The sequence below is a fragment of the Neltuma alba genome, unplaced genomic scaffold (assembly GCF_004799145.2).
Source record: "Neltuma alba isolate B1F8T4 unplaced genomic scaffold, ASM479914v2 tig00011587_pilon, whole genome shotgun sequence".
NCBI lineage: Eukaryota > Viridiplantae > Streptophyta > Magnoliopsida > Fabales > Fabaceae > Neltuma > Neltuma alba.
This window is the reverse complement of record NW_021636240.1, coordinates 485,283-511,020: the sequence shown is the minus strand read 5'-3', so window position 1 is coordinate 511,020 and position 25,738 is coordinate 485,283. Positions and strand designations below refer to the sequence as shown.

The window sequence follows — 25,738 nt, the reverse complement described above, 5'->3', positions numbered from 1 at the left end:
TCATGTGCGTTATATCATGCCAAGTCAGAAAACGTGAAAAATGAAAAAAGGCTCGGGGTCGGAGCCCATTATATTATAAGATATATATATATATATATATATGAGGAACTTTAATTTTTTTGCCAAAATATACAGCCTTCTTAATTGAGACTTTTACAAACGACTCATATTTAACTTTCAAGCACGATAATTATTTCAAGGAAATGACGTAGAATTGACGGATAGAGGATAGAGCAAAATAGGAATTAAAAACATAAATTTCTTTTTTAGGAAAAATGAAGAACGGACAAAAAAATCAATTAAATAAGTAAGATAAAATATGAAGCATGAAATAATATAAAAAGAAATAAAAGGCATATCTAGCGGGGCCTACGCTAATCCCACCAAAGCGGCTCGCAACCTCCCATCTGATCCTCCTTATCCGTGTTACTGACCCAATTTCCGTCGTCTTCTTCATTCACCCTGATTCTGCTGCTGCTGCTTCTTCACAGCCTCCATATCTATCCCTTATATCTCATTTCTCTGATTTCCTCTCTCTAATTCGAGTGGACATTGGTTCTTGGGGCTCTTTTTTTCATCCTCTTCCCTCCTTTCTTCTTCATCCCTGCTTTTTCCTTTCAAGCAGGTGATTTTTCTTTCTCTTTTTCTCCCCCCTTCTCCTAAATTTTTCATTCGCCCCTCCCCCTCTCTGGTTTTTTCCGGTAGTAGTGCTGTCATCTATGGCTTTGCTTTCGGCTTTGCTGGGAATTTTGGCGAAATCCTCAGTGGTCGATATATTGGGCGACCTCTTTATTTTTATTGCTTCACTCTGGATTGCGGTTATTGTTGGTGTTCTGGTTGGTTGGGCATGGAAACCCAAATGGGCTAATTTTGGCAGGGACATGTTAGATAGCTTGGTTCCAAATGACAATAATTCTTCATCTTCCTCCTTGTCCACGCGTTTCGCCTCAATTCCCAGCTTAAATTTGTTCAAGACTAAGTTGCCTGGTTTCATTGCCTGGCCTTCCAATGTTGGGTATCAGGAGGAGTCTTCTTCCCCTGAGTGCAGGTTTGCTTTCTTCTTTGTAGTTCACTCAATTTTAATGGCGCCTATTTCATTTGATGGAAGTGAGATTTCTTTTCCCTAACCGCTGAGTCCCAATTGGCCAGTTCGTCGCAGGTTGAAAAAGATAAATCTCTCTTGACAGAACAAGATTTGGAGCATTTATGCAAGCTGGTTGAGGAAAAAGATGGAGGCCATGCTTGGATTCAGATGATGGACCGTTCTACCCCACGCATGAGCTATCAAGCTTGGAGGAGAGATCCAGAGGTAGCTATTCGATTGTTCTAGTTTGCTTTTTAATGGTTTCGACCAGTAGCCTTTCTTTTTCCCCTTTTGTTGGATCCCATATGATTGATTGAATTTCCCTTTGTTAGAATGGACCTCCCCAGTATCGCAGCAGGACTGTGTTTGAAGATGCAACTCCTGACTTGGTTAGAGATTTCTTCTGGGATGATGAATTCCGATCGAAGTGGGATGACATGCTTATACATGCTACAACATTAGAAGAATGCAAAGTTACCGGAACAATGGTAGTGCACTGGGTGCGCAAGGTCAGCACACTGCTTCCTTATATCTTTGATGGTTTCAGTTGCCTCTTAGGCATGTGGCTGATATGTTCCTGTTTTGTTCGTGTTGCAGTTTCCCTTTTTTTGTAGTGATAGAGAATATGTGATAGGTCGTCGAATTTGGGAATCAGGACAATCTTACTACTGTGTAACAAAGGTATGTAAATGCTTCTCAAAGTCTTACTTCTTGGAGCTTCACTTTAAGAGGTTGTTTGGTTGAATTAACGGAAATTCTTTCTTTCTTCATTGGAAAATAGAAAGGAGAGATATATAATAGCCACTACATATTCTACTTAACGGTTTTTCGCCCCCATTTGGGGACATTAAGAACACTTATAAACTAGAAAATTACTTGTCCAATAGCATTTCTTTTTTCCATCCTCCATAGCCTACACTCCTAAGTGTTTATGATGGCGCTTTACTGGTTCTAGTGACTAGAAGTCTTCCATGCTTATCTGCAGCTTCAAGTTTAACTTTCTGTTTTAACATGCAGAAGGAAAATAGCTCTCAACTGAGTTTGACAATTGCTTATGTTTAGATGAACGAGCCATGCTTAGGAATTATGAGAAGAAAAGCTATCATTAATTTTTATGAAACAAGTTGTGGAAACACTATTAATGCCAAAATATGAATACGAATATGATAGTATGTCTTGCTGTTTATGAAATTTCATCAAAAAGTGGTCATTCTATGATTAACGATAATAGAATATATCTGTATCTAAATAAATTGCATTTATTACGTATGCTGTATTTTTCATGAAAAGAATGGTTTGAAGTTTTTAGAAGTGAACAATGTGAAAACTTCAGATGGTATATTAGAATGCTTGAGTTTTTTCTAAAAGGTGTTTTTTCTCATAAAAATGGGAAGAATGATTATGATATTGATGTTGCTTGGTAATCCTTGATATTAATTCATAATTTTGTCTCAGTGCACCTGATAGTCTGATGTGCTCTCAATGATTTTAGGAGACCAAGGTGGACCAAGTGTTCAGTTATGTTGGGAAAAGAAATTGCTATAGAATGATTTACGGAAATGCACACAGCTTTTGGTTTTATAGGCTGTTCCGTTGTAAATTGCATTTTCATTTTGCTGCAAAGAGACAGTTTTTTAAAAGAAAATAACAAAACAATTGAGAAGAATGTTTCTTATGGAACTATATTTTATGTCTCTCATTGTGGTGAAGAGAGTTGTAGATAATTTTATATATTTGTGCACATTCTTCCTAGATATTATATCTAAATGTTGCCTAGTTGTGAGATTAACTAGGGGCGTTCCTTCTTTATTCAGGGAGTACCATACCCCTCTGTGCCTAGACGTAACAAACCTAAACGAGTTGATCTATACTATTCTAGCTGGTGTATTCGTGCAGGTAAGATGTTACATGTATCTTAGAGATCTATACTATTGCTATTTTTTCCCAAAAAAAAAAAAAATCCCTCTAATTTTAAATATAAGAGCTAGTTGAGGGGTTTATTTTGGTTTTAAATGTAAGACTGTAATTTACTTTGTCTCCTAAATTTATATATATATATATATATTTTTCATGCTATCCTTAATGATTGCACATAATAAAGAGATGTTTCCATCATTAAAGGTAGTTTTCAATCTAAATGATTAAAGGGGTATTTTAAAGAAACTAACAAACAGTTTTTCACAAGTAATGAACTCAACTATTTTTCATAATACTTGTATTTTCCTTAAAACCCGTGAATTAGTGATCTAGTTTTTATATTTAAGATTAGATAGAGTTTTTTTTTTTTGTTACTAAAATAATCAACTATGATTTTTGAAAAGGTTACCAATATTTGTTTGGAAACATTACTACAGGGCATTGTTTGTTTTCAATTCTTGATTATTGGATTAAAAAGACAAACTTCTTTCTGAAACAGAGATCTTGCCCATGGAAGCGAATGAATATGTGTTAGATACTTCAATCTCCCTTGAATTTCCTTGATGCATGAACCCCTACAATTTATTTTCAAAACCTAATCAGACCTTGAACCCCTGCAATCTAACTTGAACTCAATGGTAGTGTTTTTTTTATATTTTTCAAAGTGACGGAACAGGGGAGCAATCTTTTTTATATTTTTGTCATAGGAGGCCTTAGGGTCTGGGTCTGGGATGACTATAACAGTTTTAAGGTCTGTATTTGTTTGCTGCTATATTGATTTTAAAATGCTATGAGGACTAATATCTGCCTCTGTTTAATATATGGATCAGTTGAATCAAAGAAAACTGGTGAGATGACTGCATGTGAAGTGTTATTGTTTCACCATGAAGATATGGGTATACCCTGGGAAATAGCTAAGCTTGGAGTTCGTCAGGGAATGTGGGGAGCTGTGAAGAAGATTGACCCTGGACTACGAACGTATCAGAAAGAGAGGGCTTCAGGTGCTCCATTATCTCCTTCTGCCTGCATGGCTAATATCAACACAAAAGTAAGTGCAGACTATCTGAGATATCTGGAAAGCACAAGCAGTAGTAACAACAATATGCTGGAGATTGAGAATCAAGACTCTTCTAGCAAACCAGTTGGGAAGACCATACCGAAGCTTCTAGTTGTTGGGGGAGCTATTGCTCTTGCGTGCACCCTTGATCGAGGTCTCTTGACTAAGGCAGTCATATTTGGAGTTGCCAGGAGGTTTGCCAAAATTGGAAGAGGCTTGTGAAGTTGCAATGCAGAATGCATTCTGCATCACTGGAAAGGAGCGTTCAAGTCATATTGCCGAAGGAAAAGGGAAACACACCTAATTTATTGCCTTCAGGAAACTGCTCGTTGGCATTGTTTTTTCTACATTAGTTTTATTTCATATGGGCAGGCAGCTTTTAAGTGCAGGAAGGGAGCTTGTATATTGTTTTTGTAATTGAAGGTATCTCACACTTCAGGAATAACATCAATATTTGTTTTACTCCAGACACTTTCTTTTCTGTATATTGTTATTTTGGCGTTGGATTATCAAAGAGCAGTTCAGAGTATTTAAATTTTTGGGTCGCAATCTCGTTATGAGGATTGCATTCAGAGGCAAAGGAACGGAGATCTTACGCCGCAGAAGAGGCAGAAGTAGATTGAGACCGTCCATTAGATTTTGAATGCCTCACATGTCTCTGTATATATCGTTTGTTAAGGATTTCGGAGAGTTCAAATTTGATTACTATGCATGCTCCATTCCACTTTTACTGCCAAAACTAGTCGGTGGCAAGATTATAATATATATTTTCTTGTTAACATTTGCGCCTATTTATGTATTTTGAAAGAAACAAAATGCTGACTGAATGCTGAAATGTCTTTTTTTTTTTTTGGTTTTATGTTTTAGTAATGGTCTAAATTTGAAGTGATGTCAATTTACTGCTCGTGATAAGGAAAAGATCTTTGATTTTAATGTCTGAAATCTCATGATGCTTCTGTTGGCCCTTCCTTTATACTATACCATTAATTTCAAATATCTTATGCATCTTGGGGTGGAAAATAAAATGAAATAAAATCTCTCCAGAGGTAACGTGAAAGTCATTTCATATTTTTAGAGCAAAAATAGTGTACAATAATCTAGTATAAACTATAAATGGCTGTCAGCTTCTAAAGAGCTGATGCAGCCTTGATGATCATTTTGAAAATTAAAGATGTTGTTGCTTATTTGTGAAGCAAAATTTCAGTTGAAAGAACTAAAGAACACTGATATCTTTTTAACTGTGAATATAAAAACTATTGTTATGGAAAATCATAATACAGCATGATTGGATCTTTTTTCCCGGCGAAGATCCCTCAATCCCTCTGTGTCCGAGTCTTATGTCTACAAATTTGGAGACCGAATAAGTAAATATTACACTTAATCATTCATCAATTTTTGTAACACAATAATTCTAAAATTTTATTCTTAATAAATATTACACTTAATCTATTCAAATTTTCCCTAATATTCTAATATAGTTGATCTTAGGTGAAATTTTGACAATTTAAAAAATTCTCTCAACTCAAATATCATCAATATCATCCTATAATCAATATATGCATTTAAAAAATAATTTAATTTTTTTATATTATATCATATATCCATTGAAGTATTATTTTTTTTTTTTGCTTATTATTATTGTTTTGTTAACACTTCTTTTAATATCTTCAATTATGAAAATAAATTAAGATCATCCGTGTCACATAGTTTTTTTCAACTCATCATGATCTAAAATTGTGGGGGTTCAAATTATATATATATTATCACTTTTTTTTTTTACTGAGCAGAAGAAAAAATGGTCTTATATGTATTAAAAACTACTAATACACAACAAATCAAATAAAAGTGTGATCTTATACCTAAAATTTTTTATATTAAAAATTATTTTTCTATAATATCTTACACTTTTAATTAAATTCATACTTTTCATATGTTTTGATACTTCTTGTACTAACTAATATGTCCTTCACAGAAATGAAACTTAAATATCTATAACTTAAATGAACTTATAATTCATGTGAGCCTAAGGTAAAGAGTCTTGAGGGTGTTTGGTTACAGTAGACAAAATAACTATACAAAAAAATTTGTTTCATTTTATAAAAAAATACTTTTTATAAACACTTTTTAGTATTGTCAAGCGCCCTAATAGCTTAAAGGTAGCCGCTGCTCTGTGCGTCCCATATTCTAGCTTGTAATGCATTGTATTCTTTCTTTTGTTTGTATTATTATAATTATTTGGCTGTCTCTGCCAAATTGTGCTGCGATCCGCAAAAAATAAGAAAAATAAATAGCCCATCAAAATTCAGAATTTTGGAAAATTAGACTTAGAGCAGGGGCTATTCATGAGTGGGATTTCTGGCGTCCCTTTCTTATGATGTTGCGGGAAGTGGGCCCCCCACTTTCCCCTTCGCTTCACTCTTGCCGTCCGTTCCTGAGGCGGAGGGCCCTACCACTTTGTCGTCTTCTCTCTAGGTTTTTGCAATTTTTCATTTTCCTTCTTGGGAATCGCAAAACAAATTAAGTGAGGGGTTGTTGATTTTTGAGAATCGTTCAAGTCACACATCGAAGGCCACTTGATTTTCGCCTTGAACATTAAAAAAAGAAATCAGATTTTTAAGGGCGCGAATAGACTTGTTAGTACGCAAATTGTTGAACGCCACAGTCCCACGCCCACGTGAGCAGACCAGTGGAAATGGGTTGGGATTGAGAAAAAAAGAGATATTTTATTTGCATTTTAGCATATTCCCATGAATTATAATTATGATTGTCCTAATTGTGAGTCAAGTAATTACTGAAATAAGAGAAATACGTTTGAGGCTGCCTATCATAAAACCACTCACGAGTGGACGTGTCGAGGTACTGGGCTCTACAAAAGGAGGATCTTTCATGAGGTGGGAGAGGGTGAGTGAGTGGGAGTGAGGCAAAGACACTTGTTTGAGGCCGTTCACCTTTCACAGCTTCCGTTTCCATACTCTCCTGAGTCATTCAGCAGAGCTACATTATCTTGCAGTTGCAGGTCTGATCCTATCTTCTCTTGTAATCTGCGATTCTGGGGTTCGTTTCATGTTAATTGAATCACATATTTGAAATCTCATTCACTTCATTATTTACAAATATTAAACCTTTGTTACTTGTTACGCTGATCACTCTTGCACCTCAGGCTTAACGTACTGTTCTAGTATCCCCCCCCCCTCCTTCATTTGTTCATCACAACCATTATATTGCATCACTACGATTATTATCGTTCGATTTTTTCTTGCCTTTCATCACTACTGCTATACTATACCCCTCGAGTTCCTTGCTCTGCTAAAGAATGCATCATTGTTAATCTGTATTTTTATTTTTTGCAGAAGGCTTCTTGATCCGCATTCACGATATCATCCATGGCAACCTTCACTGGATCCTCCTTTTTAATATCCAGAAGCCCCTGCTTGAGGCAACAAGGAAGCCAGAAAACAGAGGCCAAAGCAAATTCATGTCTTGTTGGTGCTTACAACCAGGCTGTGACCCATGATGGGTTGAGATCTCTGAACGTGCTTAAGGTTCGAACCCATGCAATCAAAGCTAATGCAAGAATGAACAAAGATGAGTCTGGCAAGGATCAAGAACAGCCTGTTGGGAAAATTTTGTGTGGCCATGGGATGAATTTGGTGTTCGTGGCAGCTGAGGTTGGACCCTGGAGCAAAACCGGTGGTCTTGGTGATGTTGTTGGGGGACTTCCACCAGCTTTGGCCGTAATTGATTTCCTTCAGTTTTCAATCTCTCTGTCTTCCCATTTCATTCTATTTGTTCACTGTGATTATTTATGTATATTCTCATGATCAAGCTTTATGCAAATGAAAACAGGCAAAGGACACCGTGTTATGACTGTGTCACCCCGTTATGACCAGTACAAAGACGCATGGGACACGAGTGTCTTAGTTGAGGTAAATATTTAGGCCCATTTGGTGCTTTCTAACTTATGTTCTCGTTCATGATTTTACTTATGCACACACAATTTTCAGATCAAGGTTGGAGATAAATACGAAACTGTCCGATTTTTCCACTGCTACAAGCGAGGTGTGGACCGTGTTTTCGTTGATCATCCTATGTTCTTGGAGAAGGTTATTTGAGTTATTTTACTGTCATCAACCATTTTTCGTGATACCAAAATTTATGGGGTTCAGGACTGGTATGCCTGGAACAGTTCAATTGATGTTTCCCTCATTTCAAATTTGAAAGGTCTGGGGCAAAACCGGGTCCAAGCTCTATGGTCCCAGGACTGGACTGGATTACAAGGATAACCAGCTGAGATTTAGCTTGTTGTGCCAGGTACCATGCCCTTTAAAAAATTTTACTTTCTTAATATTCTTCATGGTAAACCATACTTTTTCTTTGGACAAGTGCCCAAAAGTCGTCTAGCTTATATTTCACTTGGTCATTATTTTGCTTAACACATTATATATGTTATGAACTTATGATTTGTACCCCTAATCATGTTCTGATGCTTGCATTGCCCCTGCATAGTTGCACTATTTTCAATCTACTCTGAGTTGTGTGCCGTCTCTATGGTTCGACTCTAATAATGCGTTTGACTAACCTCGTAAATGATGTAAACTTAAGTTATTCTATGCATAGGCAAGAGTTTAATATCGCTGCACAGATTTGAATTGCATTATCCCAACAGCTGACGTTGGTGTGGGAAGAAAGAGATAAATTCCTACTCTCTCTTTCAGTATTTAGTCCCACTGCAGTGGATACGATCACTCGATTTTGGGTTAATTTTATCACGTTGGTTGCAGAGTACATTCATAAAATAGACCTCTATGTTGAGGAAAGAATGCAATTTAAGAGTTTCATGGTTATACTATCTTACTATAGGTTTAGTGCTACTTGTATTTGGCTTCATCTGGACTCTACATCTCATTATATAAAAATGTTTAATAAATTTCAGGCTGCACTTGAGGCACCTAGGGTTCTGAACTTAAACAGCAGTAAATACTTCTCAGGACCATATGGTGCGCATTCCTTGTTGATTCCTTGACCTTATTAACTTTGATTTATGATAAATCACTGAAAGAAGTTTACAAGCTTTTCCTATCGTCCTGCAGGGGAAGATGTAGTCTTTGTTGCTAACGATTGGCACAGTGCTCTTCTTCCATGCTACTTGAAATCAATGTACAAATCAAGGGGGATTTACCAAAATGCAAAGGTAAGGGTTCCTTTCTTCTCAGGGAATATTTTATATCAAATATATATTTTCCCATTTGGACCTTTTTACCCTTCACTTCTGTGCAATCTAACTATCCTTGGTCAATCTTGGTAGGTTGTCTTCTGTATTCACAACATAGCTTACCAGGGCAGACACGCATTTGCCGACTTTGCTCTTCTCAATTTACCCAATGAATTCAAGAGCTCCTTTGACTTTATTGATGGGTACGATACGTAAAACTTCTCAATACATTCATTGGAACAAGGGTCTTAATGCTGTGTTTATATAACTAGTAAACTATTCTATCACCAAATGTGCTGATTTCTTTTCTTTTCATTTTTTTTTTTGGGTTATTTTTTCTTTGACAGATACGATAAGCCTGCGAAGGGAAGGAAAATTAACTGGATGAAAGCTGGAATACTAGAGTCAGACCGAGTCTTGACTGTAAGCCCATACTATGCTCAGGAGCTTATCTCAGGAGTAGAACGGGGTGTGGAGTTGGACAACATTATTCGTAAAACTGGCATTACTGGTATTGTTAATGGCATGGATATTCAAGAATGGAACCCAGGAACTGACAAGTACACTGGCTTGAAATACGATGCAACAACTGTGAGTTCCTCCTCTGATTTTTTTGCCTTCACAATTGTCATGAGCAGAGGAAATCAGTGCTCATCATAATTGTCCTGTTTAGGTCATGGAAGCAAAAGCTCTGTTGAAGGAAGCCCTTCAAGCAGAAGTTGGCTTGCCCGTTGATAGGAACATCCCTTTGATAGGGTTCATTGGTAGGCTAGAAGAGCAGAAAGGTTCAGACATTCTATCAGCTGCCATCCCCAAGTTCATCAATCAGAATGTTCAGATCGTAGTTCTTGTAAGTCATTAGATTCTCTTCCTCCAAAAATAATAATAATAATAATAACAACCCTCCTTATTCGTTTATATTCATCCGTAGTACTGATACTGCCAATGCTGATGATAAATGTCCCTAATTTCTTCAGGGAACTGGGAAGAGGCCCATGGAGGCAGAACTTGAGCAACTAGAGGTGAAGTATCCGGACAAGGCTATAGGAGTGGCAAAATTCAACGCTCCCCTGGCTCACAAGATTATTGCTGGAGCTGATTTCATTATTATCCCAAGTAGATTTGAGCCATGTGGTCTCATTCAGTTGCACTCTATGCCATATGGAACGGTAGGGCTGTTATGTCTTTCTCCTGATCAATCTCATCTCTCAGTCTGTTCCATGTTTAATTATACACTCATGTTTGCCGCATCACAACAGGTGCCCATTGTTTCCTCAACTGGTGGACTTGTTGACACTGTAAAAGAAGGGCACACTGGATTCCACATGGGACTATTCCACGTAGAAGTAAGTGAAACAAATTCCCTTGTCTCTTGATGATGGGGGTGAAAATAATGGACTATTAACCCTTGAGTTTTCTACAGTGTGATACCGTCGATCCAGCTGACGTGGACAAGGTAGCATCTACAGTCACAAGAGCCCTCAAGGCCTACGGTACACCTGTCATGAAGGAGATGATCCAGAACTGCATGGCCCAGGACTTTTCATGGAAGGTCAGTGTTGTGATCAAATCACAGAACCAAATCAGGAAAATGAGTCATATTTCATCCAAGTTCTAACTAACAGTTGAAATGTGTGATACAGGAACCAGCCAAGCAATGGGAGAAGCTGCTACTGAGCATGGAGGTAGCTGGCAGCGAACCTGGAATTGATGGCGCGGAGATTGCTCCACTTGCTAAGGAAAACGTTGCCACTCCTTGAACTGCATCGTCCCCCCCCCCCCCCCCTTCCATTTTGACTTGTAAGTAATATAGCCATAATTAGCCATCCATAATTCACCACCGCCGAGTTCTTAGGTTGGTGAACCAGTAAGGGGTTTTCTTTTCTTTTCTTTTTTTTTTTTTTGGCCTTAGCAAAGGATAAAGCTATTACTAGCTGTCGTGTGCTTTCTTGGAGCTGTAAGGTCTTTTGGAAGTGAATTAAGAACTGGTACGTTTTGCAGAGTTGCTCTATTTTTAAGATATGATGTGTGCCTTATTTTAATCTCGCATTTGATGCCAACTAGTTTTAACCCAATCCAGAAAGAGGGGAGCACAGTAAACAACTAGAGAATTCCAATGCTAAGCTAATCAGATCCAACGTATAAATAAAGCTTCATGCTAATAAGCAGCTAGAAATTTATGGATACAAATTACAATATAGCTTTATTGGAAACAGCTATGGATTCATCTAAACATACAAGAACAAGGAAAGAAGTTACTCTGGAGGGCTTGAGGCGGTGCGAGATGCACCATCCTCGCACATACTCAAAGTGATTATAGCATAATGATGCTGATGATCCATGGACTCCAGGACCAAGTTTCTTAACTGTAAAGGAGTATTAAATAATATGATGGCCCAAAATAGTTATACCCAATCAAAAAGGCAGGAAAAAAAAGAGAAAAAAAGGAAGCGTAAACAGCCGGCTTGATCTGAGAAATGACGATCATGTGAAAGTGGTGAGGGAACAAATTGATTGGGTCCCACTGGAGCAGCGTCCAAACCTCCATTGTTACAATTATGATTATGATGGTCGTCATCATCACCGTCCATCACAACCACGTCAACATGATCAGCATCCTAAACTCCGAATTTCCTGTTAATAGCCGCCTCTCAGGAGCCTAAAAATATCTTATCATGGAGCGCTAAACAATAATATCAGACTAAGGGAATTTGTTCTCCTTAAGTTTCTTCTTTCTGAACCAGAGACAGATTAGATTGGCAGTCTCATTGGTTCCTTCCCTTCAGCATCTGTTTCTGAACAATTTAATTAATGTTATTCTTATTCTATTAATATTTCACCTTCCGTAGTTTTAGTTATAACTTGCAACTACTCTGTCTCTGTCTGTCAAGCTGTGTGTGTGGGAGGGGTCCGAGAGACAGAGACAGAGGCACTAGTATTGCTCTCCAGTCTCACATTCACGTCAGTGATCAGTACATCTAAGTTGTTCATGATCAATTCTCATTGAAGAGATTAGGAAGATTTGTCGTACTCACTGATCTTGCCAATTTCCGTCTTGACCGTTGTGTGTCTGTTTCTTTTCCCATTTATAGTACTCATTCAATTCATTGTTGCCTTTCTACAAAATAAAGATCCATGGAGTTTGCTAGATTCCTTGGCAGCTCTTGTTGGACGGTAGGAATTTTGATCTCAGGTAATGTGATCGAAGATAAGGTAAATGATTTGGTTTGATGCGTTTATGCGTGTGAAAAGGTTAATCTCATTGTTGATTTTTTCATGGGTGAGTGTAGGATTTGTGCTTGCAGAAATGGAAATGGTGGCTGCAGTTGGGATCAACTATGGACAAATAGGAAACAATCTGCCTTCGCCGGACGAGGTGGTGCCGCTGATAAAGTCGGTCGGCGCCACCAAGGTGAAGCTATACGACGCGGATCCGCGTGTGCTTCGTGCATTTGCTAATACTGGAGTTGAATTCATGGTAGGGCTGGGGAATGAGTACCTATCAAAGATGCAAGATCCAAAGCAAGCTCAAGCCTGGATTAAATCAAACGTGCAACCATACTTGCCGGACACCAAGATCACTTGCATCTTCGTGGGAAACGAGGTTTTAACCTTCAACGATACTTCTCTCAGCCACAGCCTGCTTCCAGCGATGCAGGGTGTTCACACGGCGCTCGTCAATCTCGGGCTTGACAAGCAGGTATCGGTGACCACCACGCACTCTCTGGCGGTTCTGGAAACCTCTTACCCACCTTCCGCCGGAGCATTTCGTTCCGATCTCACTTCATGCCTCACTCCCATCTTGAGCTTCCACGCCAAAACTGGATCTCCTTTTCTCATAAATGCATACCCTTACTTCGCCTACAAGGCCAATCCCAAGCAAGTGGACCTTGATTTTGTACTGTTTCAGCCTAATGAAGGGGTTGTGGATCCTTCCTCGAATCTGCATTACGATAACATGTTGTTTGCCCAGATTGATGCTGTTTACTCAGCCCTGGCATCTTTGGGTTACGGCAAGTTGTCAGTTCATATTTCAGAGACTGGCTGGCCTTCCAAAGGAGACGATGACGAAGCCGGCGCCACCCCGGAGAATGCCAAGAAATATAATGGCAATCTGATCAAGCTCATTGCGCACAACCAGAAGAAGGGAACGCCCATGAAGCCTAACAGCGATTTGAATATTTACGTCTTTGCGCTCTTCAATGAGAATATGAAGCCCGGACCGACTTCCGAGAGGAATTACGGTCTTTTTAATCCCGATGGCACTCCGGCGTATTCCCTCGGCTTATCTGGAAGTGACGTCTCTACCAACACTTCCTCCTCCTCCTCCCCCACTTCTCCTGCCGGATCCTCCTCCTCCTCCTCCACCACCACCACCCCTGATTCAGGCACTCCGCCGTTGCCTACCACTTCCTCCACCGGTTACATGGCCATTTCCTCCGCTCAGGTTCGTTCAGTTGCTTGCCATTTTTTAATTATTTTAATTTTCAAAGCAAAAAACTAGGCAGGATTCGATTCCCCTTTCGCTTCCTTTCCTTTCTTTTGGTTCACTTTTTCTCTAGGCTCTGTAGCACATGGCACTGTTAGGTACGTGTCGTAGAGACTACTGACTAGTGGTCCTACGTATATGCCTTACCATTTAAATCAGATGTTGAATGGAGCGTAATTGTGGACATGTGTCTTAGGTCGGAAGTGTCGATAAGATTTGGTAAAACAAAACCACCCACCCCCATGTGACGAAGTTGATGATCGTTGAGTCAAAATGAAACAGAGTTTCCCGTTCTGTCACACTAATTTTTTTTTTATATCTATCTCAGATGAATCAGATCACTTCTTGATACCGAAACTGCAAATTTCTTGGACTGACATTTATGTTTGCTTGAACTGTTTCAGGAGAGTTACCATTTGTTTTGGCCTGTATCCTTTTTGCTGCCGTGGGCGATGCTGAAGCTGATCTTTTACAGGTTGTGAACATTCTTTTCCATAATCCAGCTGTCAGAATCTGGGGGAAAAAAACGGAAAAAGAAATAGCAGTGTTGGCGGTGGAAAAAGAAGAGAAAGAGTAAAGTGATGAGTCAGAATGGAGGAGAGAGAGGGAGGAGCCATACTGTCATCTTTCCTTTGCTTGTACGCTACTGGTGGTGTTCTTGAACTTTATCAAGCCCGGTAACAAGGCGCGACTAACTCGTCATTGGATTCGTTGCCCACTTGGATTCATAATGGAAGTCTGCGTCATCATGATTTGGGCCTCCAGATACTTAGACTTTGCAGTTATACCTTGCCACGAGTCTGGGTCTTAGAAGTAAAATAATGTTGTACTGCTTTTATTTATTTATTATTGACTTCCATTTTACAATCAGAGTTTTTTTTTTTTTTGGGGCCATGGATGGGAGGGAGTCTAGTGTTACATTTTTAAATTTACTTTGTACTATTAATTTAAGTGAAAATGAATTTGGAGGTCATTATAATTTACCTCAATTTTGAATTAAGTCCCTACACTTTGTTTTTTATTGACTCCTTAAACTTTCAAAATCCCTGCTGTTAAATAAGTGCTAACATCATCAAAAATTGCCGTTAACATGCACTGATCAATGATCCACCATCCATATTTGAATTATAGCCTTCATCATCGTCCAGGTAGACTCCGGTTTCAAGCCTCCAGTGATTGAGCTTTCCCTTGCCCACACTGGAGTAACCCACAAAAAAGTTTGCTAGCAGCTTCCGCCTTCTTCTTCTTCTTCTTGAATAATACAAGGCAAGAAAACTTGATTTAATAGTTTGTAGCTGACATATTAGCTAAAGCCATATCGTCTTGTAGTCGTGTTAAGCACTCCTATGGGGGGTTTTGCTAATAGACCATTTCTTCATATATGAGTGGTGCCTTTTTGGCCATTAGATTTGCATATTAGAGTGCATTCCTTGGTGCATATTTGATGCTAATATCCCAATCTGAATAGATTAGTTCTTTGATCTCGGCTATCTCAGTATGCAAAAAGTGATTTGCTCCTCCTTCAGTTTCAATCAGCCTAATGGCTTCTATAGAATCAATGAAAACCATGATCTTGCTGAATCCTTGCTGTTTATACATCTGCAGACCTTTTAGCAAGGCCATCAATTCAGTCGCAGTCAGTGGGAGGAGTCCCAGTCGTCTCTGAAAACCTATGCACCATCTACTTGATGTATCTTTGACTAACTAAGCCATCTACGTCAGGTCTCACAAAGCCTTCTGGTGGGGGCCTCCAAGTTTCTTCGCTATTCACTGTAGGACTAAAAATTATGTGCTGTAGTCTTTCTCTTTCCGTAGTCTCCATTAACTAGTAGAGTATTGTGTGCCTAACTTCCTTGGCTGAGTATCGTCAACCTTCAAGTACACCTCTGCATCTGTTCTTCCAAATGAGCCAGCATGTTGTGGTAGAGACCTTGGCCCATATCCACTTTGAGAAGTACGTATTTCCCGCTCCTTTTGAAAGGTTCTCCTTCATCCAGACTTCTCTGGCAATTTCATAATCTCTTAGAATATGTAAAGTGTTTTCCTCCCTTAAACACTCAAAAGGACACTCTTCACTAGTTTGGATGCCTCTTTGTTTTTGAAGTGCATTGGTAGGAAGTCTCTCTTGAATTGCTTGCCCAATGAAAAATTTCATTTTCTCTGGCACCGGAAGTTTCCAAATTGTCTTCCACTGAGCTCTAATATCTGTGTGAGCATTTTTGAAAACCATATTGTAGGCAGTCTTAACACTGAAATTCCCATCAATAGCTGGTCACCAATTGAATTTGTCTTCCTCACTGCTACTCGGTACCTTCATCTTCTCTAGCATTGCAACAACTTCATGGGAAGAAGTCCCTCCACCTATGTATGTTCCAAAGACCGTTAGGGAGGATGAATTGGCTCACCTTTTCACCAGGAGTAATGTTTGCTATATTTCTTCCTGCTAGGTGTATCAGTGGTATTTCTATCGGTGTCCATAGATCCCACCAGAAGTGGGTTTGATTGCTGCTTTCAATGCGCCACCCCACACCTTGATAGAATTGGTCCCACACTTTTGTGATGCTATTCCAAATTGTTGAGGCATTCTGTTTTTTGCAAACCACAGGGTACATTCCATCACTACATTTATATTTATTTCTCAAGCATTGCACCCACAGTGCTCCAGGCTTAATAAGGATTCCCCAATACAGCTTCATAATAAAAGTGATATTCTGCCTTTGAAGATCTTTCATTCCTAGCCCTCCATTCATCTTATCCTGTTTAATTCTGTCCCACAAGATTAAATGCATTTTCTGCCCTGTCGGATTTTGGTTCCATAAAAACTTCCTGCTTGCTTTCTCTATTTCTTTAAGGACACATTTGGGAAGAAGCATTGTCTACATATAGTAACTTGGAAGTACGAAGATAACTGACTTAATAAGTGTTGATCGTCCTGCCATTGAGAGAAAGTTGCTCTTCCAAGAAGCCAGCCGGGCACGAACACGCTGAATGACAAGGAAATACATAGCCTTTGTCACTCTTTTATGGAGCAGGGAAACCCCTAGATATTTCCCTAAATCAGTTATAATCCCAACTCCCAAGTTGTGGCTGAGTTCTCTAGCTCTATTGAAACAAACGTTCCTCGAAAAGCATGCTTTGGACTTCATGGCCGGCTTTTTTACCCATGCTATAAACAGTAAAATAAAATACCAAAATGCTACAGCACGGAAAGATATTACCAAAATGCTACACTTGAAATTCATCACCAAGAGATGAATTTATAAACTTCATCTTGCCCAAAACGAGTTCTTCAATAAAGTGGGAAAATTTGCAAATTCATTTAGTGGAGATGAATTTTAGAAGTTCATCTTTGAGTGATGAACTTTAGAAAAAGTACTTTTGTCTTTTTCTCCCCATTTCCATGCGTATAAGCATTCTTCCCGTACGAATCTCTCAGAGCCACTTTTGCGTCTAAATTAAGTCAAAAAAGCAACTGAACTCTTTGCATGCGTCTGAAACTAAGAATATTAAGTCATCTCATTTCCCTTGCCCGTGAAGCTACAGTAGCATCGTGGCTTGCTATATATTTTGCATCTCCTCTTACGCCCATGAATGCGTCTGAATCGTCCGAGCTTTACATAGATATTTTGCTTCTACTCTTATGCCAGTAGCTTGTGTTCCCACTTCATGTATTCAGACTTCTCTCTTCTCTCTCATCATCTTACTCTCTCGTTTTATTAGTTGCTCCAGCCTCCTCCATTCTTTGCTGTCTTGTTTCTCTACTCTCACTTCCAAACATTCGACACATACTTTTACTACTGCTGAGGGTATGTTATTTCTCTTATGTATTTTTTATTTTGTCATTATAATATTTAATTTGATTTTCTTCTTTATTTTTTTATTTGATAAACTATTATTTTAAATCTCCAGGTGCTAAGTGGTGGGTTGAACAATTTCAAAAATCTATACTCTTAGGCGCCTCTTATTTTGCTGGTAAGAATCCTCTATTGTATAGTTTTAAGATCTGAAGATTTTGTTTTGATCTTTATTACCCATTTAGTCCTATTTATAAGGCACTTTTAGTATATTTCACACAGATTAAAAAACCGTTAAAATAATTTCACATCCACTATCTCATAATTTGATTATAAAAGTAACACTAATCAAGCACAAAAATGTATATTTTCATCAAGTATTTTTTTTTTCAAGAGTCAGATCTGTTATGCATGAAAAGAACTTATGGCATAGGGAAAAAAAAAGAGAGTAGAAGAGGTTAATAACAAAAGGAATGAGTAGGGGATAGTGGAAAGGATGAATAGAGAGAGAGAAGAAGTGGAACATGCGGGAATAATAGCATAAGAAGAAGACAAAATTGAAGGACCTTTAGCACTGGATAAAGGAGTAAAGAAAATGTACCAATTGTGCAAATAACTTAATAAGGATAATTATGTATGTTTGTATTAAAAATTATATCAAGTGCCTTATATATAGGATCAAAATTTACACTCTCTCTGTCTTATAAATAAAACTAGAGGAGTATCTTTTACGTATATGATTTTTTTAAATGAATATATAAGAAAAAAATTCGTAGCTTTAACTTTTTTTCCCATATTATTCCTTATTTGCTATCAATTTTAATAATTTTTTTGTTTTACTCGATCTTGATAGGTGTGTATTAAAGTAACTAACAATTAAAAAATTATTAAAATAAATGAAAAATTTTAGATATAAAAATAAATCTGAATAATTTTATTCATTTAATTATTTATTGTTTTAAAAAACCAAGGTTAAGAGAAATAATTATAAAAATTTAAATTGTATTTAATGAAATCAAGTAAAATATGTTTATTTACATTTAAACATATTTATAAAAATATATATATGGGGTAAAAAATTTATAAAATTAAAAGTAACAAAAGAGATGTTTGAAAACAAGAGAAAATTTCAATTAGAATAGAATAAAGACAGATAAAATTTAACTATTCGCTAAGGGTGTTCATGTAAATGAATAATTTCATTTCATTGTGTTTAAATATGTAAGATATTTTAGCTTAATAATATGATTTTGATTTGATTTCAATAAATTTTGTTATAAATATTGATAAGAAAAAGATTATAAAATTTTTTAGTACAAGTTAAGGAGATTATAAAAAAGATCTATTCAATGGAAGCATCATAAGAAAAAAATGTAGGGATTTAGTTAAGGGTACTTTAATATTTTAAATTTATATTTTAGTATTTGGTCCTTATAAATAATTATAATTTTTAATATCCTTCTCAATAAATATTATTTTTCTAGGTCCTTCCCCCTAATTTTTTCTTAAAATAATATAATTTTTACCTATTTACTAAATATTTTGGATAAAATAATGAGAATAAAATATAATATAAAAGTAAATTTTTATTAATAAGAAAATAGGTGGCAATATTTTGTTAAACCTTTTTCATTAATAAAAATGAATATCATAAAAAATTTAATTTTTAAGAATCTATAGTATACATAGATTTGATATTACTTTTAAAACTATTAGAAATTTAATTAAAAGGTACAGAATGAATCAAAATAGAATTATAATACATATATATATGAATAATTTTTTTAGCACTAGACTTAAACCTATACGAACTATGCATAGGAAACGATGATTTCTGAGTCTTTCTATTTTCAAAGTTTTGTCTTCTCCCAGTTGTACTTAATTAATGATTATAATGCAATATTTAGGAAATAGAATGGATCATAGAAAGGAGTTCATATGTATATTTGCAAATGGACGAATTTATAATGGCCAAGCCGGTACAATTTGAGTCCAACAGCGTGAAAATAATCAAAGTTGATGAAAATATTACATTGGACAAATTGAAGCAAGTTATTGGACAAAAGTTACGACTTCCTCCCAGTCAAATGGTGACAAATCTAGTATATAGATATCCTACATGCATAAATCCACCACAATACCAAGCATGCAATTTGGAGGATGATGCAGATATAAAAGAAATGTGGCAAGTCAGAAGAAGATTTTCAACTCAATTGACATGTGCAGAATTGTATGCCAACATATGTAATTTTTCAGATTATGGTCATGTAGAATCACAACCAATGGATGATTGTGTAGGAAATACACTCCCGTTAAGTAGCAATGAGGTGAACATTATGGAACAAGGGTCCATGTTCAGCAATGACATGGAAAATTTTCAACCATTTGAACCACCCATAGATAGTGGCAACAATGGACCATCATGCTCTCTTCCTCAAATAGAAGACATTGTGGATGAATTTGAGGATGAAGATGAATATGATTCATATTTAGATGCTAGTAGTGGGAGTGATAATGATGACAACGATAATATTCTAAATGTTGGGGATAATGAAGAATTATATATTGGAAAAATGTTTAGCAATGTCCGTGTTCTAAGACGTGCAGTGAAGTTATACTCTGTTCGAGTTCATCATACATTTAGGGTTCACTATTCATGTAAAAAATATGAAGAATATCGTTGTATTAATTATGGACAAAATTGCAATTGGAGAGTAAGGGCTTGCAAGAAAGAAAGCAGAAACTTTTGGGAGATCACGAAATATGGGGGCCCTCACACATGCTTGAGTACATCATTAACTCTAGACCATCCAAAATTAGATGCTGATGTTATATCCTCTTGTATTGTGGCAATGGTAACTGACAAGCCAGATGTGAAAGTGTCACAAATTATTGAAAGGATGCAATCCATATTTGGTTACACTGTATCATATAGAAAAGCATGGAAAGCAAAACAGTTAGCAATTGCGATTGCTTTTGGGAATTGGGAGATCTCATATTCCTTACTCCCGAAGTGGTTAGCCGCAGTTCAACACTTCATGCCTGGATCATGCATACATTTTTCAAATAAACAATGCCCAGAAGTTAGTACAAATGATCAACCAGTTGAAATGTTTCATCGTGTTTTTTGGGCATTCAAGCCATGCATAGATGCATTTCCTCACCTCAAGCCTATTGTACAAGTTGATGGAACATTCTTATATGGAAAATACAAGGGCACGTTGCTTATGGCAGTATCACAAGATGGTGACCGAAATGTTGTACCACTTGCATTTGCTATAGTTGAAGGGGAGACAAGATCTGCTTGGGCATGGTTTTTATACCTTGTGCGCCAATGTGTCGTAAAAGAAAGAACGGGAATTTGTTTAATTTCAGATAGGCATCGTTCAATTTTGGCCGCTGTTGCTAATCCCCAAGTAGGATGGCAACCACCACATGCATATCATGTTTTTTGTTTACGGCACGTGGCTTCAAATCTTCATAAAGCACATGGAACAAATTGGTTGAAAGAGAAGTTTATAAATATTGGTGAGATTCCTTGTGCTTTTTATGATTTTATGACTACATGATTCTATAAACATTCTAACAAGCTAATATTTTTCTGTAGGGTATGCCTACGAATGTCATGTTGTTGATCAACAATTAGCAGAGATAGCATTGCACCATGCACCTGCAGCAAGATGGATTAGAGCCATCCCAAAAGAGAAATGGTCACGTGCATATGACCTTGAAGGCCGTCGCTTTGGACACATGACAACTAACCTTGCAGAGTGCATGAATAGTGTATTTAAAGGTGTTCGAAGCCTGCCGATAACTGGTTTAGTTAAGGCAACCATGTATAGAGTCAACAACTATTTTGTCAAACGTGCCCAACAAATTCATGCACAAATTGCAGTTGGTAAAGTATTCTCTGAGACAATGACAAAGAAGTTAGACATAGCAACACAAAATGCTTCTGCGTGTGTTGTTCGAGAATTTGACAGAATATCAACATCATTTGAGGTTGTGGAGCCCTACAATGTTCAATGTCGTCAATTTCGTCGGTGTTGCAAGGTTAACTTGATTGACAAAAAATGCGATTGTGGAGAGTTTCAAGCAGAAAAGTATCCATGCATGCATAGCATTGCTGCATGTGCACAAGTGGGCATAGACCATTTGCAATACGTGGATCCTGTTTTCAGATTAGACACCATGCAAATGGCTTATAATAATGAGTTCCAACCAATGGGTGATGAGATTTACTGGCCACAAATTGATTGTCCTACTCTAATACCAGACCCATCAATGATTCGAGAAAAAGGACGTCCTCGTTCAAGTCGCATACGTAATGAAATGGATTGGATCACTCCCAACCAACCTAACAAGTGTGCATTGTGCCGACAAGTTGGTCATAACTGTTCTACGTGTCCACAAAGTGTAGCATCTAAACAATAAATTATGTAGTTCGCTTGTTGTAATAAATTATTATATTCTGTGAAGATTAGACTATAATTACTTTGATTATCTATTATGTTATTTGTAAATTTTTCTTTAATTTATACAGAGACGTTTTAAAATGGCACAATCTCCAGAAGAGATTATCAACCCTGGCCCAGAGGATAACTCTCTTTTGTACTTGCAACCTCAACATATTTCAGAACGTGTGTGGAATGATAATGTAAGTAAAATCTATTTACTATAGATTATAAATTCTATGCTTCAATACTAACCTTTTTCCTTTTCTTTCTATGGTAGGTTAATAGAATCCTACATACTAGACGAGTGATGCACACTAATAGAATGATTGACCCACCCAATCAAATTATTGAATATCTTATATTAACCGGATTTTATGGTGCTACTAGAGTAGGACAATTTGAATACGATCGAGGTTTAGTCTCAGCACTTGTTGAGAGGTGGCGTCCTGAAACTCATACATTTCACACTACACGTGGAGAGTGTACCATAACATTAGAGGATGTAGCTATACAATTAGGCCTTCCATGCACAGGAATGGTTGTCATTGGGCGTACCGACTATAACTGGCTAGACATTTGTGAATGGCTTCTAGGCGTTAGACCACCTGCAGATAGACTACATGGGCAACGACTACTTATAAGTTGGTTGGAAGAGCAATTTAATGACTTACCCGATGATGCAGATGATTTACAAGTTCAACAATTTACTCGTGCATATATCCTCAGGTTAATTGGCGGCTACCTCTTACCAGATAGATCGGGTCAAAGAGTATATTTAATGTACCTCCCACTACTCTATGATTTACAAGAAGTTGGAAAGTATAGTTGGGGATCAGCAGTTTTAGCTCACCTTTATAGAGAATTATGTAATGCTACTAATCCAACTGAGGATGGGATTGGAGGATGCTTATCACTGCTACATTTATGGGCATGGGATCGCTTCCCCATGCTAGCACCACAACGACCTGTGTATCCAGATCCGCACTCTAATATCTATCCTTTCTTACCTCCATTGGGTTTTAGGTATGTAAAATTCACTTAACAACTATTTGATATGCACTTATATTATTTAAATTATATGATTTTTAACATTACTTTTTGCAATAACAGGTGGAAGAATGTGAGACAGAATGCTCGTCCACTTACTGTCTCTTTACTCCGATATAGGAGTTTCCTGGATAAAATGGTTGACGACGAGATAATTTGGCAGCCATATGAATCTATTGAAGTGCGCCAATTAATTCCAGAGTATTGTTTGACTACACCTGAAATTTGGCGTGCCTCAGTTCCTCTGATATGTTTTAATATTATAGAATGGCATCATCCTGATCGTGTATTAAGGCAATTCGGTCGTCAGCAACCAATTCCTGCCACGCCTATTCATTTGCAAAACTACCACACAATGCAATTACGAGGTAGAACAACTACAAATTGGATTGACAAATACTCAAACTTCATTGAAGCATGGGATGGATGGCCACATGCAGTTATTAATGCTCCTATGGCACTTGATGAACTTGATCGAACATCTCAATATATGCAATGGTATTGGAGACATACGAGACGATGGATCCAACGTATCAGTAGTGATACAGGTTGCGCGGTATGTTTTTCTTCTTTTTTTCACCAATACCATTTTTTCCTCATACTAAAAGTGTTATAACCTGATATCTTATTATTTATTTCAGTCTGACATAGCGGAGGAGTTATATAGGCTATCCATAAATTCTCGTTCAACATGCCCTAATTGCATTGATTATCGAGATAGGGTTGTTCAAGACCAACGCAACATTTTGCTTGCTCTTAGAGAACAACGTTTTAATATGAATCCCCAACCTGCTCCACCAACAATTGAGTTGTCTCGCCCACAAATTCCTCGAGATAGACCGAGTAGGCGACGTGGGGGTTACTTGTCAACACAACCTATAATTGAAGATGAAAACATCAGGGAACAGGAGCCTCCAATTTTTAGTCAAGCTGATCACATGTCAGCCTCTTCATCATCCCCTTTTATTTCTCTTAGTCATACACAATTTGAGCCTCATTGCATGACACCCTCATCACCGTTCCCTTCTGACTCAGCCAATCCTTCTCAATTTCAATCGTTCATGACCTTATTAGATAATCCATCAGTATTTTCTGCTGAATATAATGCTTCTACTTTTGAGCATGGTGGACCATCAAATGAAGCATTTATCACCCCTCGACAGTCCATACATTTGAATGAGTCGCCTTGGTTTGATTTGAATACGCCAACTACACAAACAAATGAGACACTTCAATCTCAAGAAGCCAACATGCAGCAACAACAACGGCCACAACGTATGCGAAGGAGAACAAGGTGTGGTACTGGAAGTCACCTTTTGTAAGGTACATTTTATTATTTTTCATTCATGTAAACTTAACTATTATTTGTTATTAATTATTTTTTACAAAATCTATTCATTACATTTTTTATTTTAAATTGATACATCTTATTAGTTCATCCTAATTTCATAATCATTATTAGTATTGTTAATATTATATAATATCCTCTAATTAATAATTATGATTTTTCATTCCAATAATTGTTTACTCATTATAGTGAAATTTGAAATTGTTTCTTAAAAGATGAATTTTTATATTGATTTCTAGAAGATGAACTTCCATTACAAGTATGATGAAAGATATCGAATAAATTATTCTTTTGTGGATGAATTTTGGAAATTTTTCACTTGAAAATGAATTTCGCATATAACATTTTAGCAAATCTTCTTAAAGTATAGCGTTTTGATAAAAAATTTTTACTGTTTATAGGTCAACAGTAAAAAAGCTTGCATTCTTGGGAAGGATGATTGAGACGTATGGGTAAGGCAAAAAATATTTTTTTTTAAAATGTGTTATCAGTCTTGGGAAGAATGTATCATTTTAAAAATTTCTTTTTAATTTTAAAAAAATATTCAGATATTCACATAGAATGGAGGCAGAAGAGGACAGAATGGCTTAGGGGCTCTTAAAATTAATCTGTCAAAGATGAACTTCTAAAATTCACCTCTATCAGATGAACTTCTAAAATTCATCTCCACTAGATGAATTTGCAAATTTTCCCACTTTATTGAAGAACTCGTTTTGGGCAAGATGAAGTTTATAAATTCATCTCTTGGTGATGAATTTCAAGTGTAGCATTTTGGTAATATCTTTCCGTGCTGTAGCATTTTGGTATTTTATTTTACTGTTTATAGCATGTGGGTAAAAAAGCCCTTCATGGCCCGACACAGCACAAAATATTCTCATATCACTGCCGAGCAACTAAAGCGGTTGATAGCGTATTCTCCTTCAATTGTCAGGTGGGGGGGGGGGGGGATCTGCTTCAGTTAATAGCTTGTTACGCTTGTGAAAATAAAAAGTATTACTCATTTTTGACTCAGTTATCATCAAACATTTTGCTAAATAAGTCAGCTTTTCGTTCCCCAATTTAAGAGCACAAATTATGTTAAAATATTGTTAAATATTTAATCTAATCTTCTTTCAGCATCTTCTAACCAATGTTTTAAAAGCCGGACCGGAAGTCGAACCGGAAAGATCAACGGGTCATGGTTCAATCGGTCGGATCGGTCGGACCGTTCGGTCAGACCGGTGACGCAATAATTAATTTAAAAAAATATTATATACATATAATTAGTATATATGAAAAATATCAAATTATTAAATAATTTAGAAATGCATTTAAATAATCTAAAATTATAATA

At 37.0% G+C, this 25,738-nt stretch overlaps 3 protein-coding genes across 4 annotated transcripts; all 3 read left to right on the top strand.

The window, feature by feature from the left end:
- The first annotated feature begins 438 nt into the window (after positions 1 to 438).
- LOC114715350 (uncharacterized) lies at positions 439 to 4,593 on the top strand. Its single transcript, XM_028900168.1, has 6 exons — positions 439 to 1,048; positions 1,150 to 1,309; positions 1,417 to 1,593; positions 1,682 to 1,765; positions 2,899 to 2,980; positions 3,832 to 4,593. Exons 1-6 carry the CDS (start codon positions 720 to 722, stop codon positions 4,278 to 4,280), a joined length of 1,281 nt encoding a protein of 426 aa, XP_028756001.1. The 5' UTR covers positions 439 to 719; the 3' UTR covers positions 4,281 to 4,593.
- Positions 4,594 to 6,892: 2,299 nt separating this feature from the next.
- Positions 6,893 to 11,292, top strand: LOC114715324 (granule-bound starch synthase 1, chloroplastic/amyloplastic). The gene is made up of 14 exons (XM_028900129.1): positions 6,893 to 7,074; positions 7,409 to 7,790; positions 7,902 to 7,984; positions 8,063 to 8,161; positions 8,280 to 8,369; positions 8,992 to 9,055; positions 9,149 to 9,249; positions 9,364 to 9,473; positions 9,618 to 9,861; positions 9,944 to 10,120; positions 10,248 to 10,439; positions 10,530 to 10,616; positions 10,694 to 10,822; positions 10,914 to 11,292. Exons 2-14 carry the CDS (start codon positions 7,442 to 7,444, stop codon positions 11,028 to 11,030), a joined length of 1,842 nt encoding a protein of 613 aa, XP_028755962.1. The 5' UTR covers positions 6,893 to 7,074; positions 7,409 to 7,441; the 3' UTR covers positions 11,031 to 11,292.
- Positions 11,293 to 11,334: 42 nt separating this feature from the next.
- On the top strand, positions 11,335 to 14,776 carry LOC114715323 (glucan endo-1,3-beta-glucosidase 11). 2 transcript variants are annotated; one of them, XM_028900128.1, is made up of 3 exons: positions 11,335 to 12,463; positions 12,561 to 13,717; positions 14,164 to 14,776. In XM_028900128.1, exons 1-3 carry the CDS (start codon positions 12,406 to 12,408, stop codon positions 14,239 to 14,241), a joined length of 1,293 nt encoding a protein of 430 aa, XP_028755961.1. In that variant the 5' UTR covers positions 11,335 to 12,405; the 3' UTR covers positions 14,242 to 14,776. The 2 variants fall into 2 exon arrangements, with proteins under 2 accessions (XP_028755961.1, XP_028755960.1); XM_028900127.1 differs by having other exon boundaries at positions 11,335 to 13,717.
- The last annotated feature ends 10,962 nt before the right edge of the window (positions 14,777 to 25,738 follow it).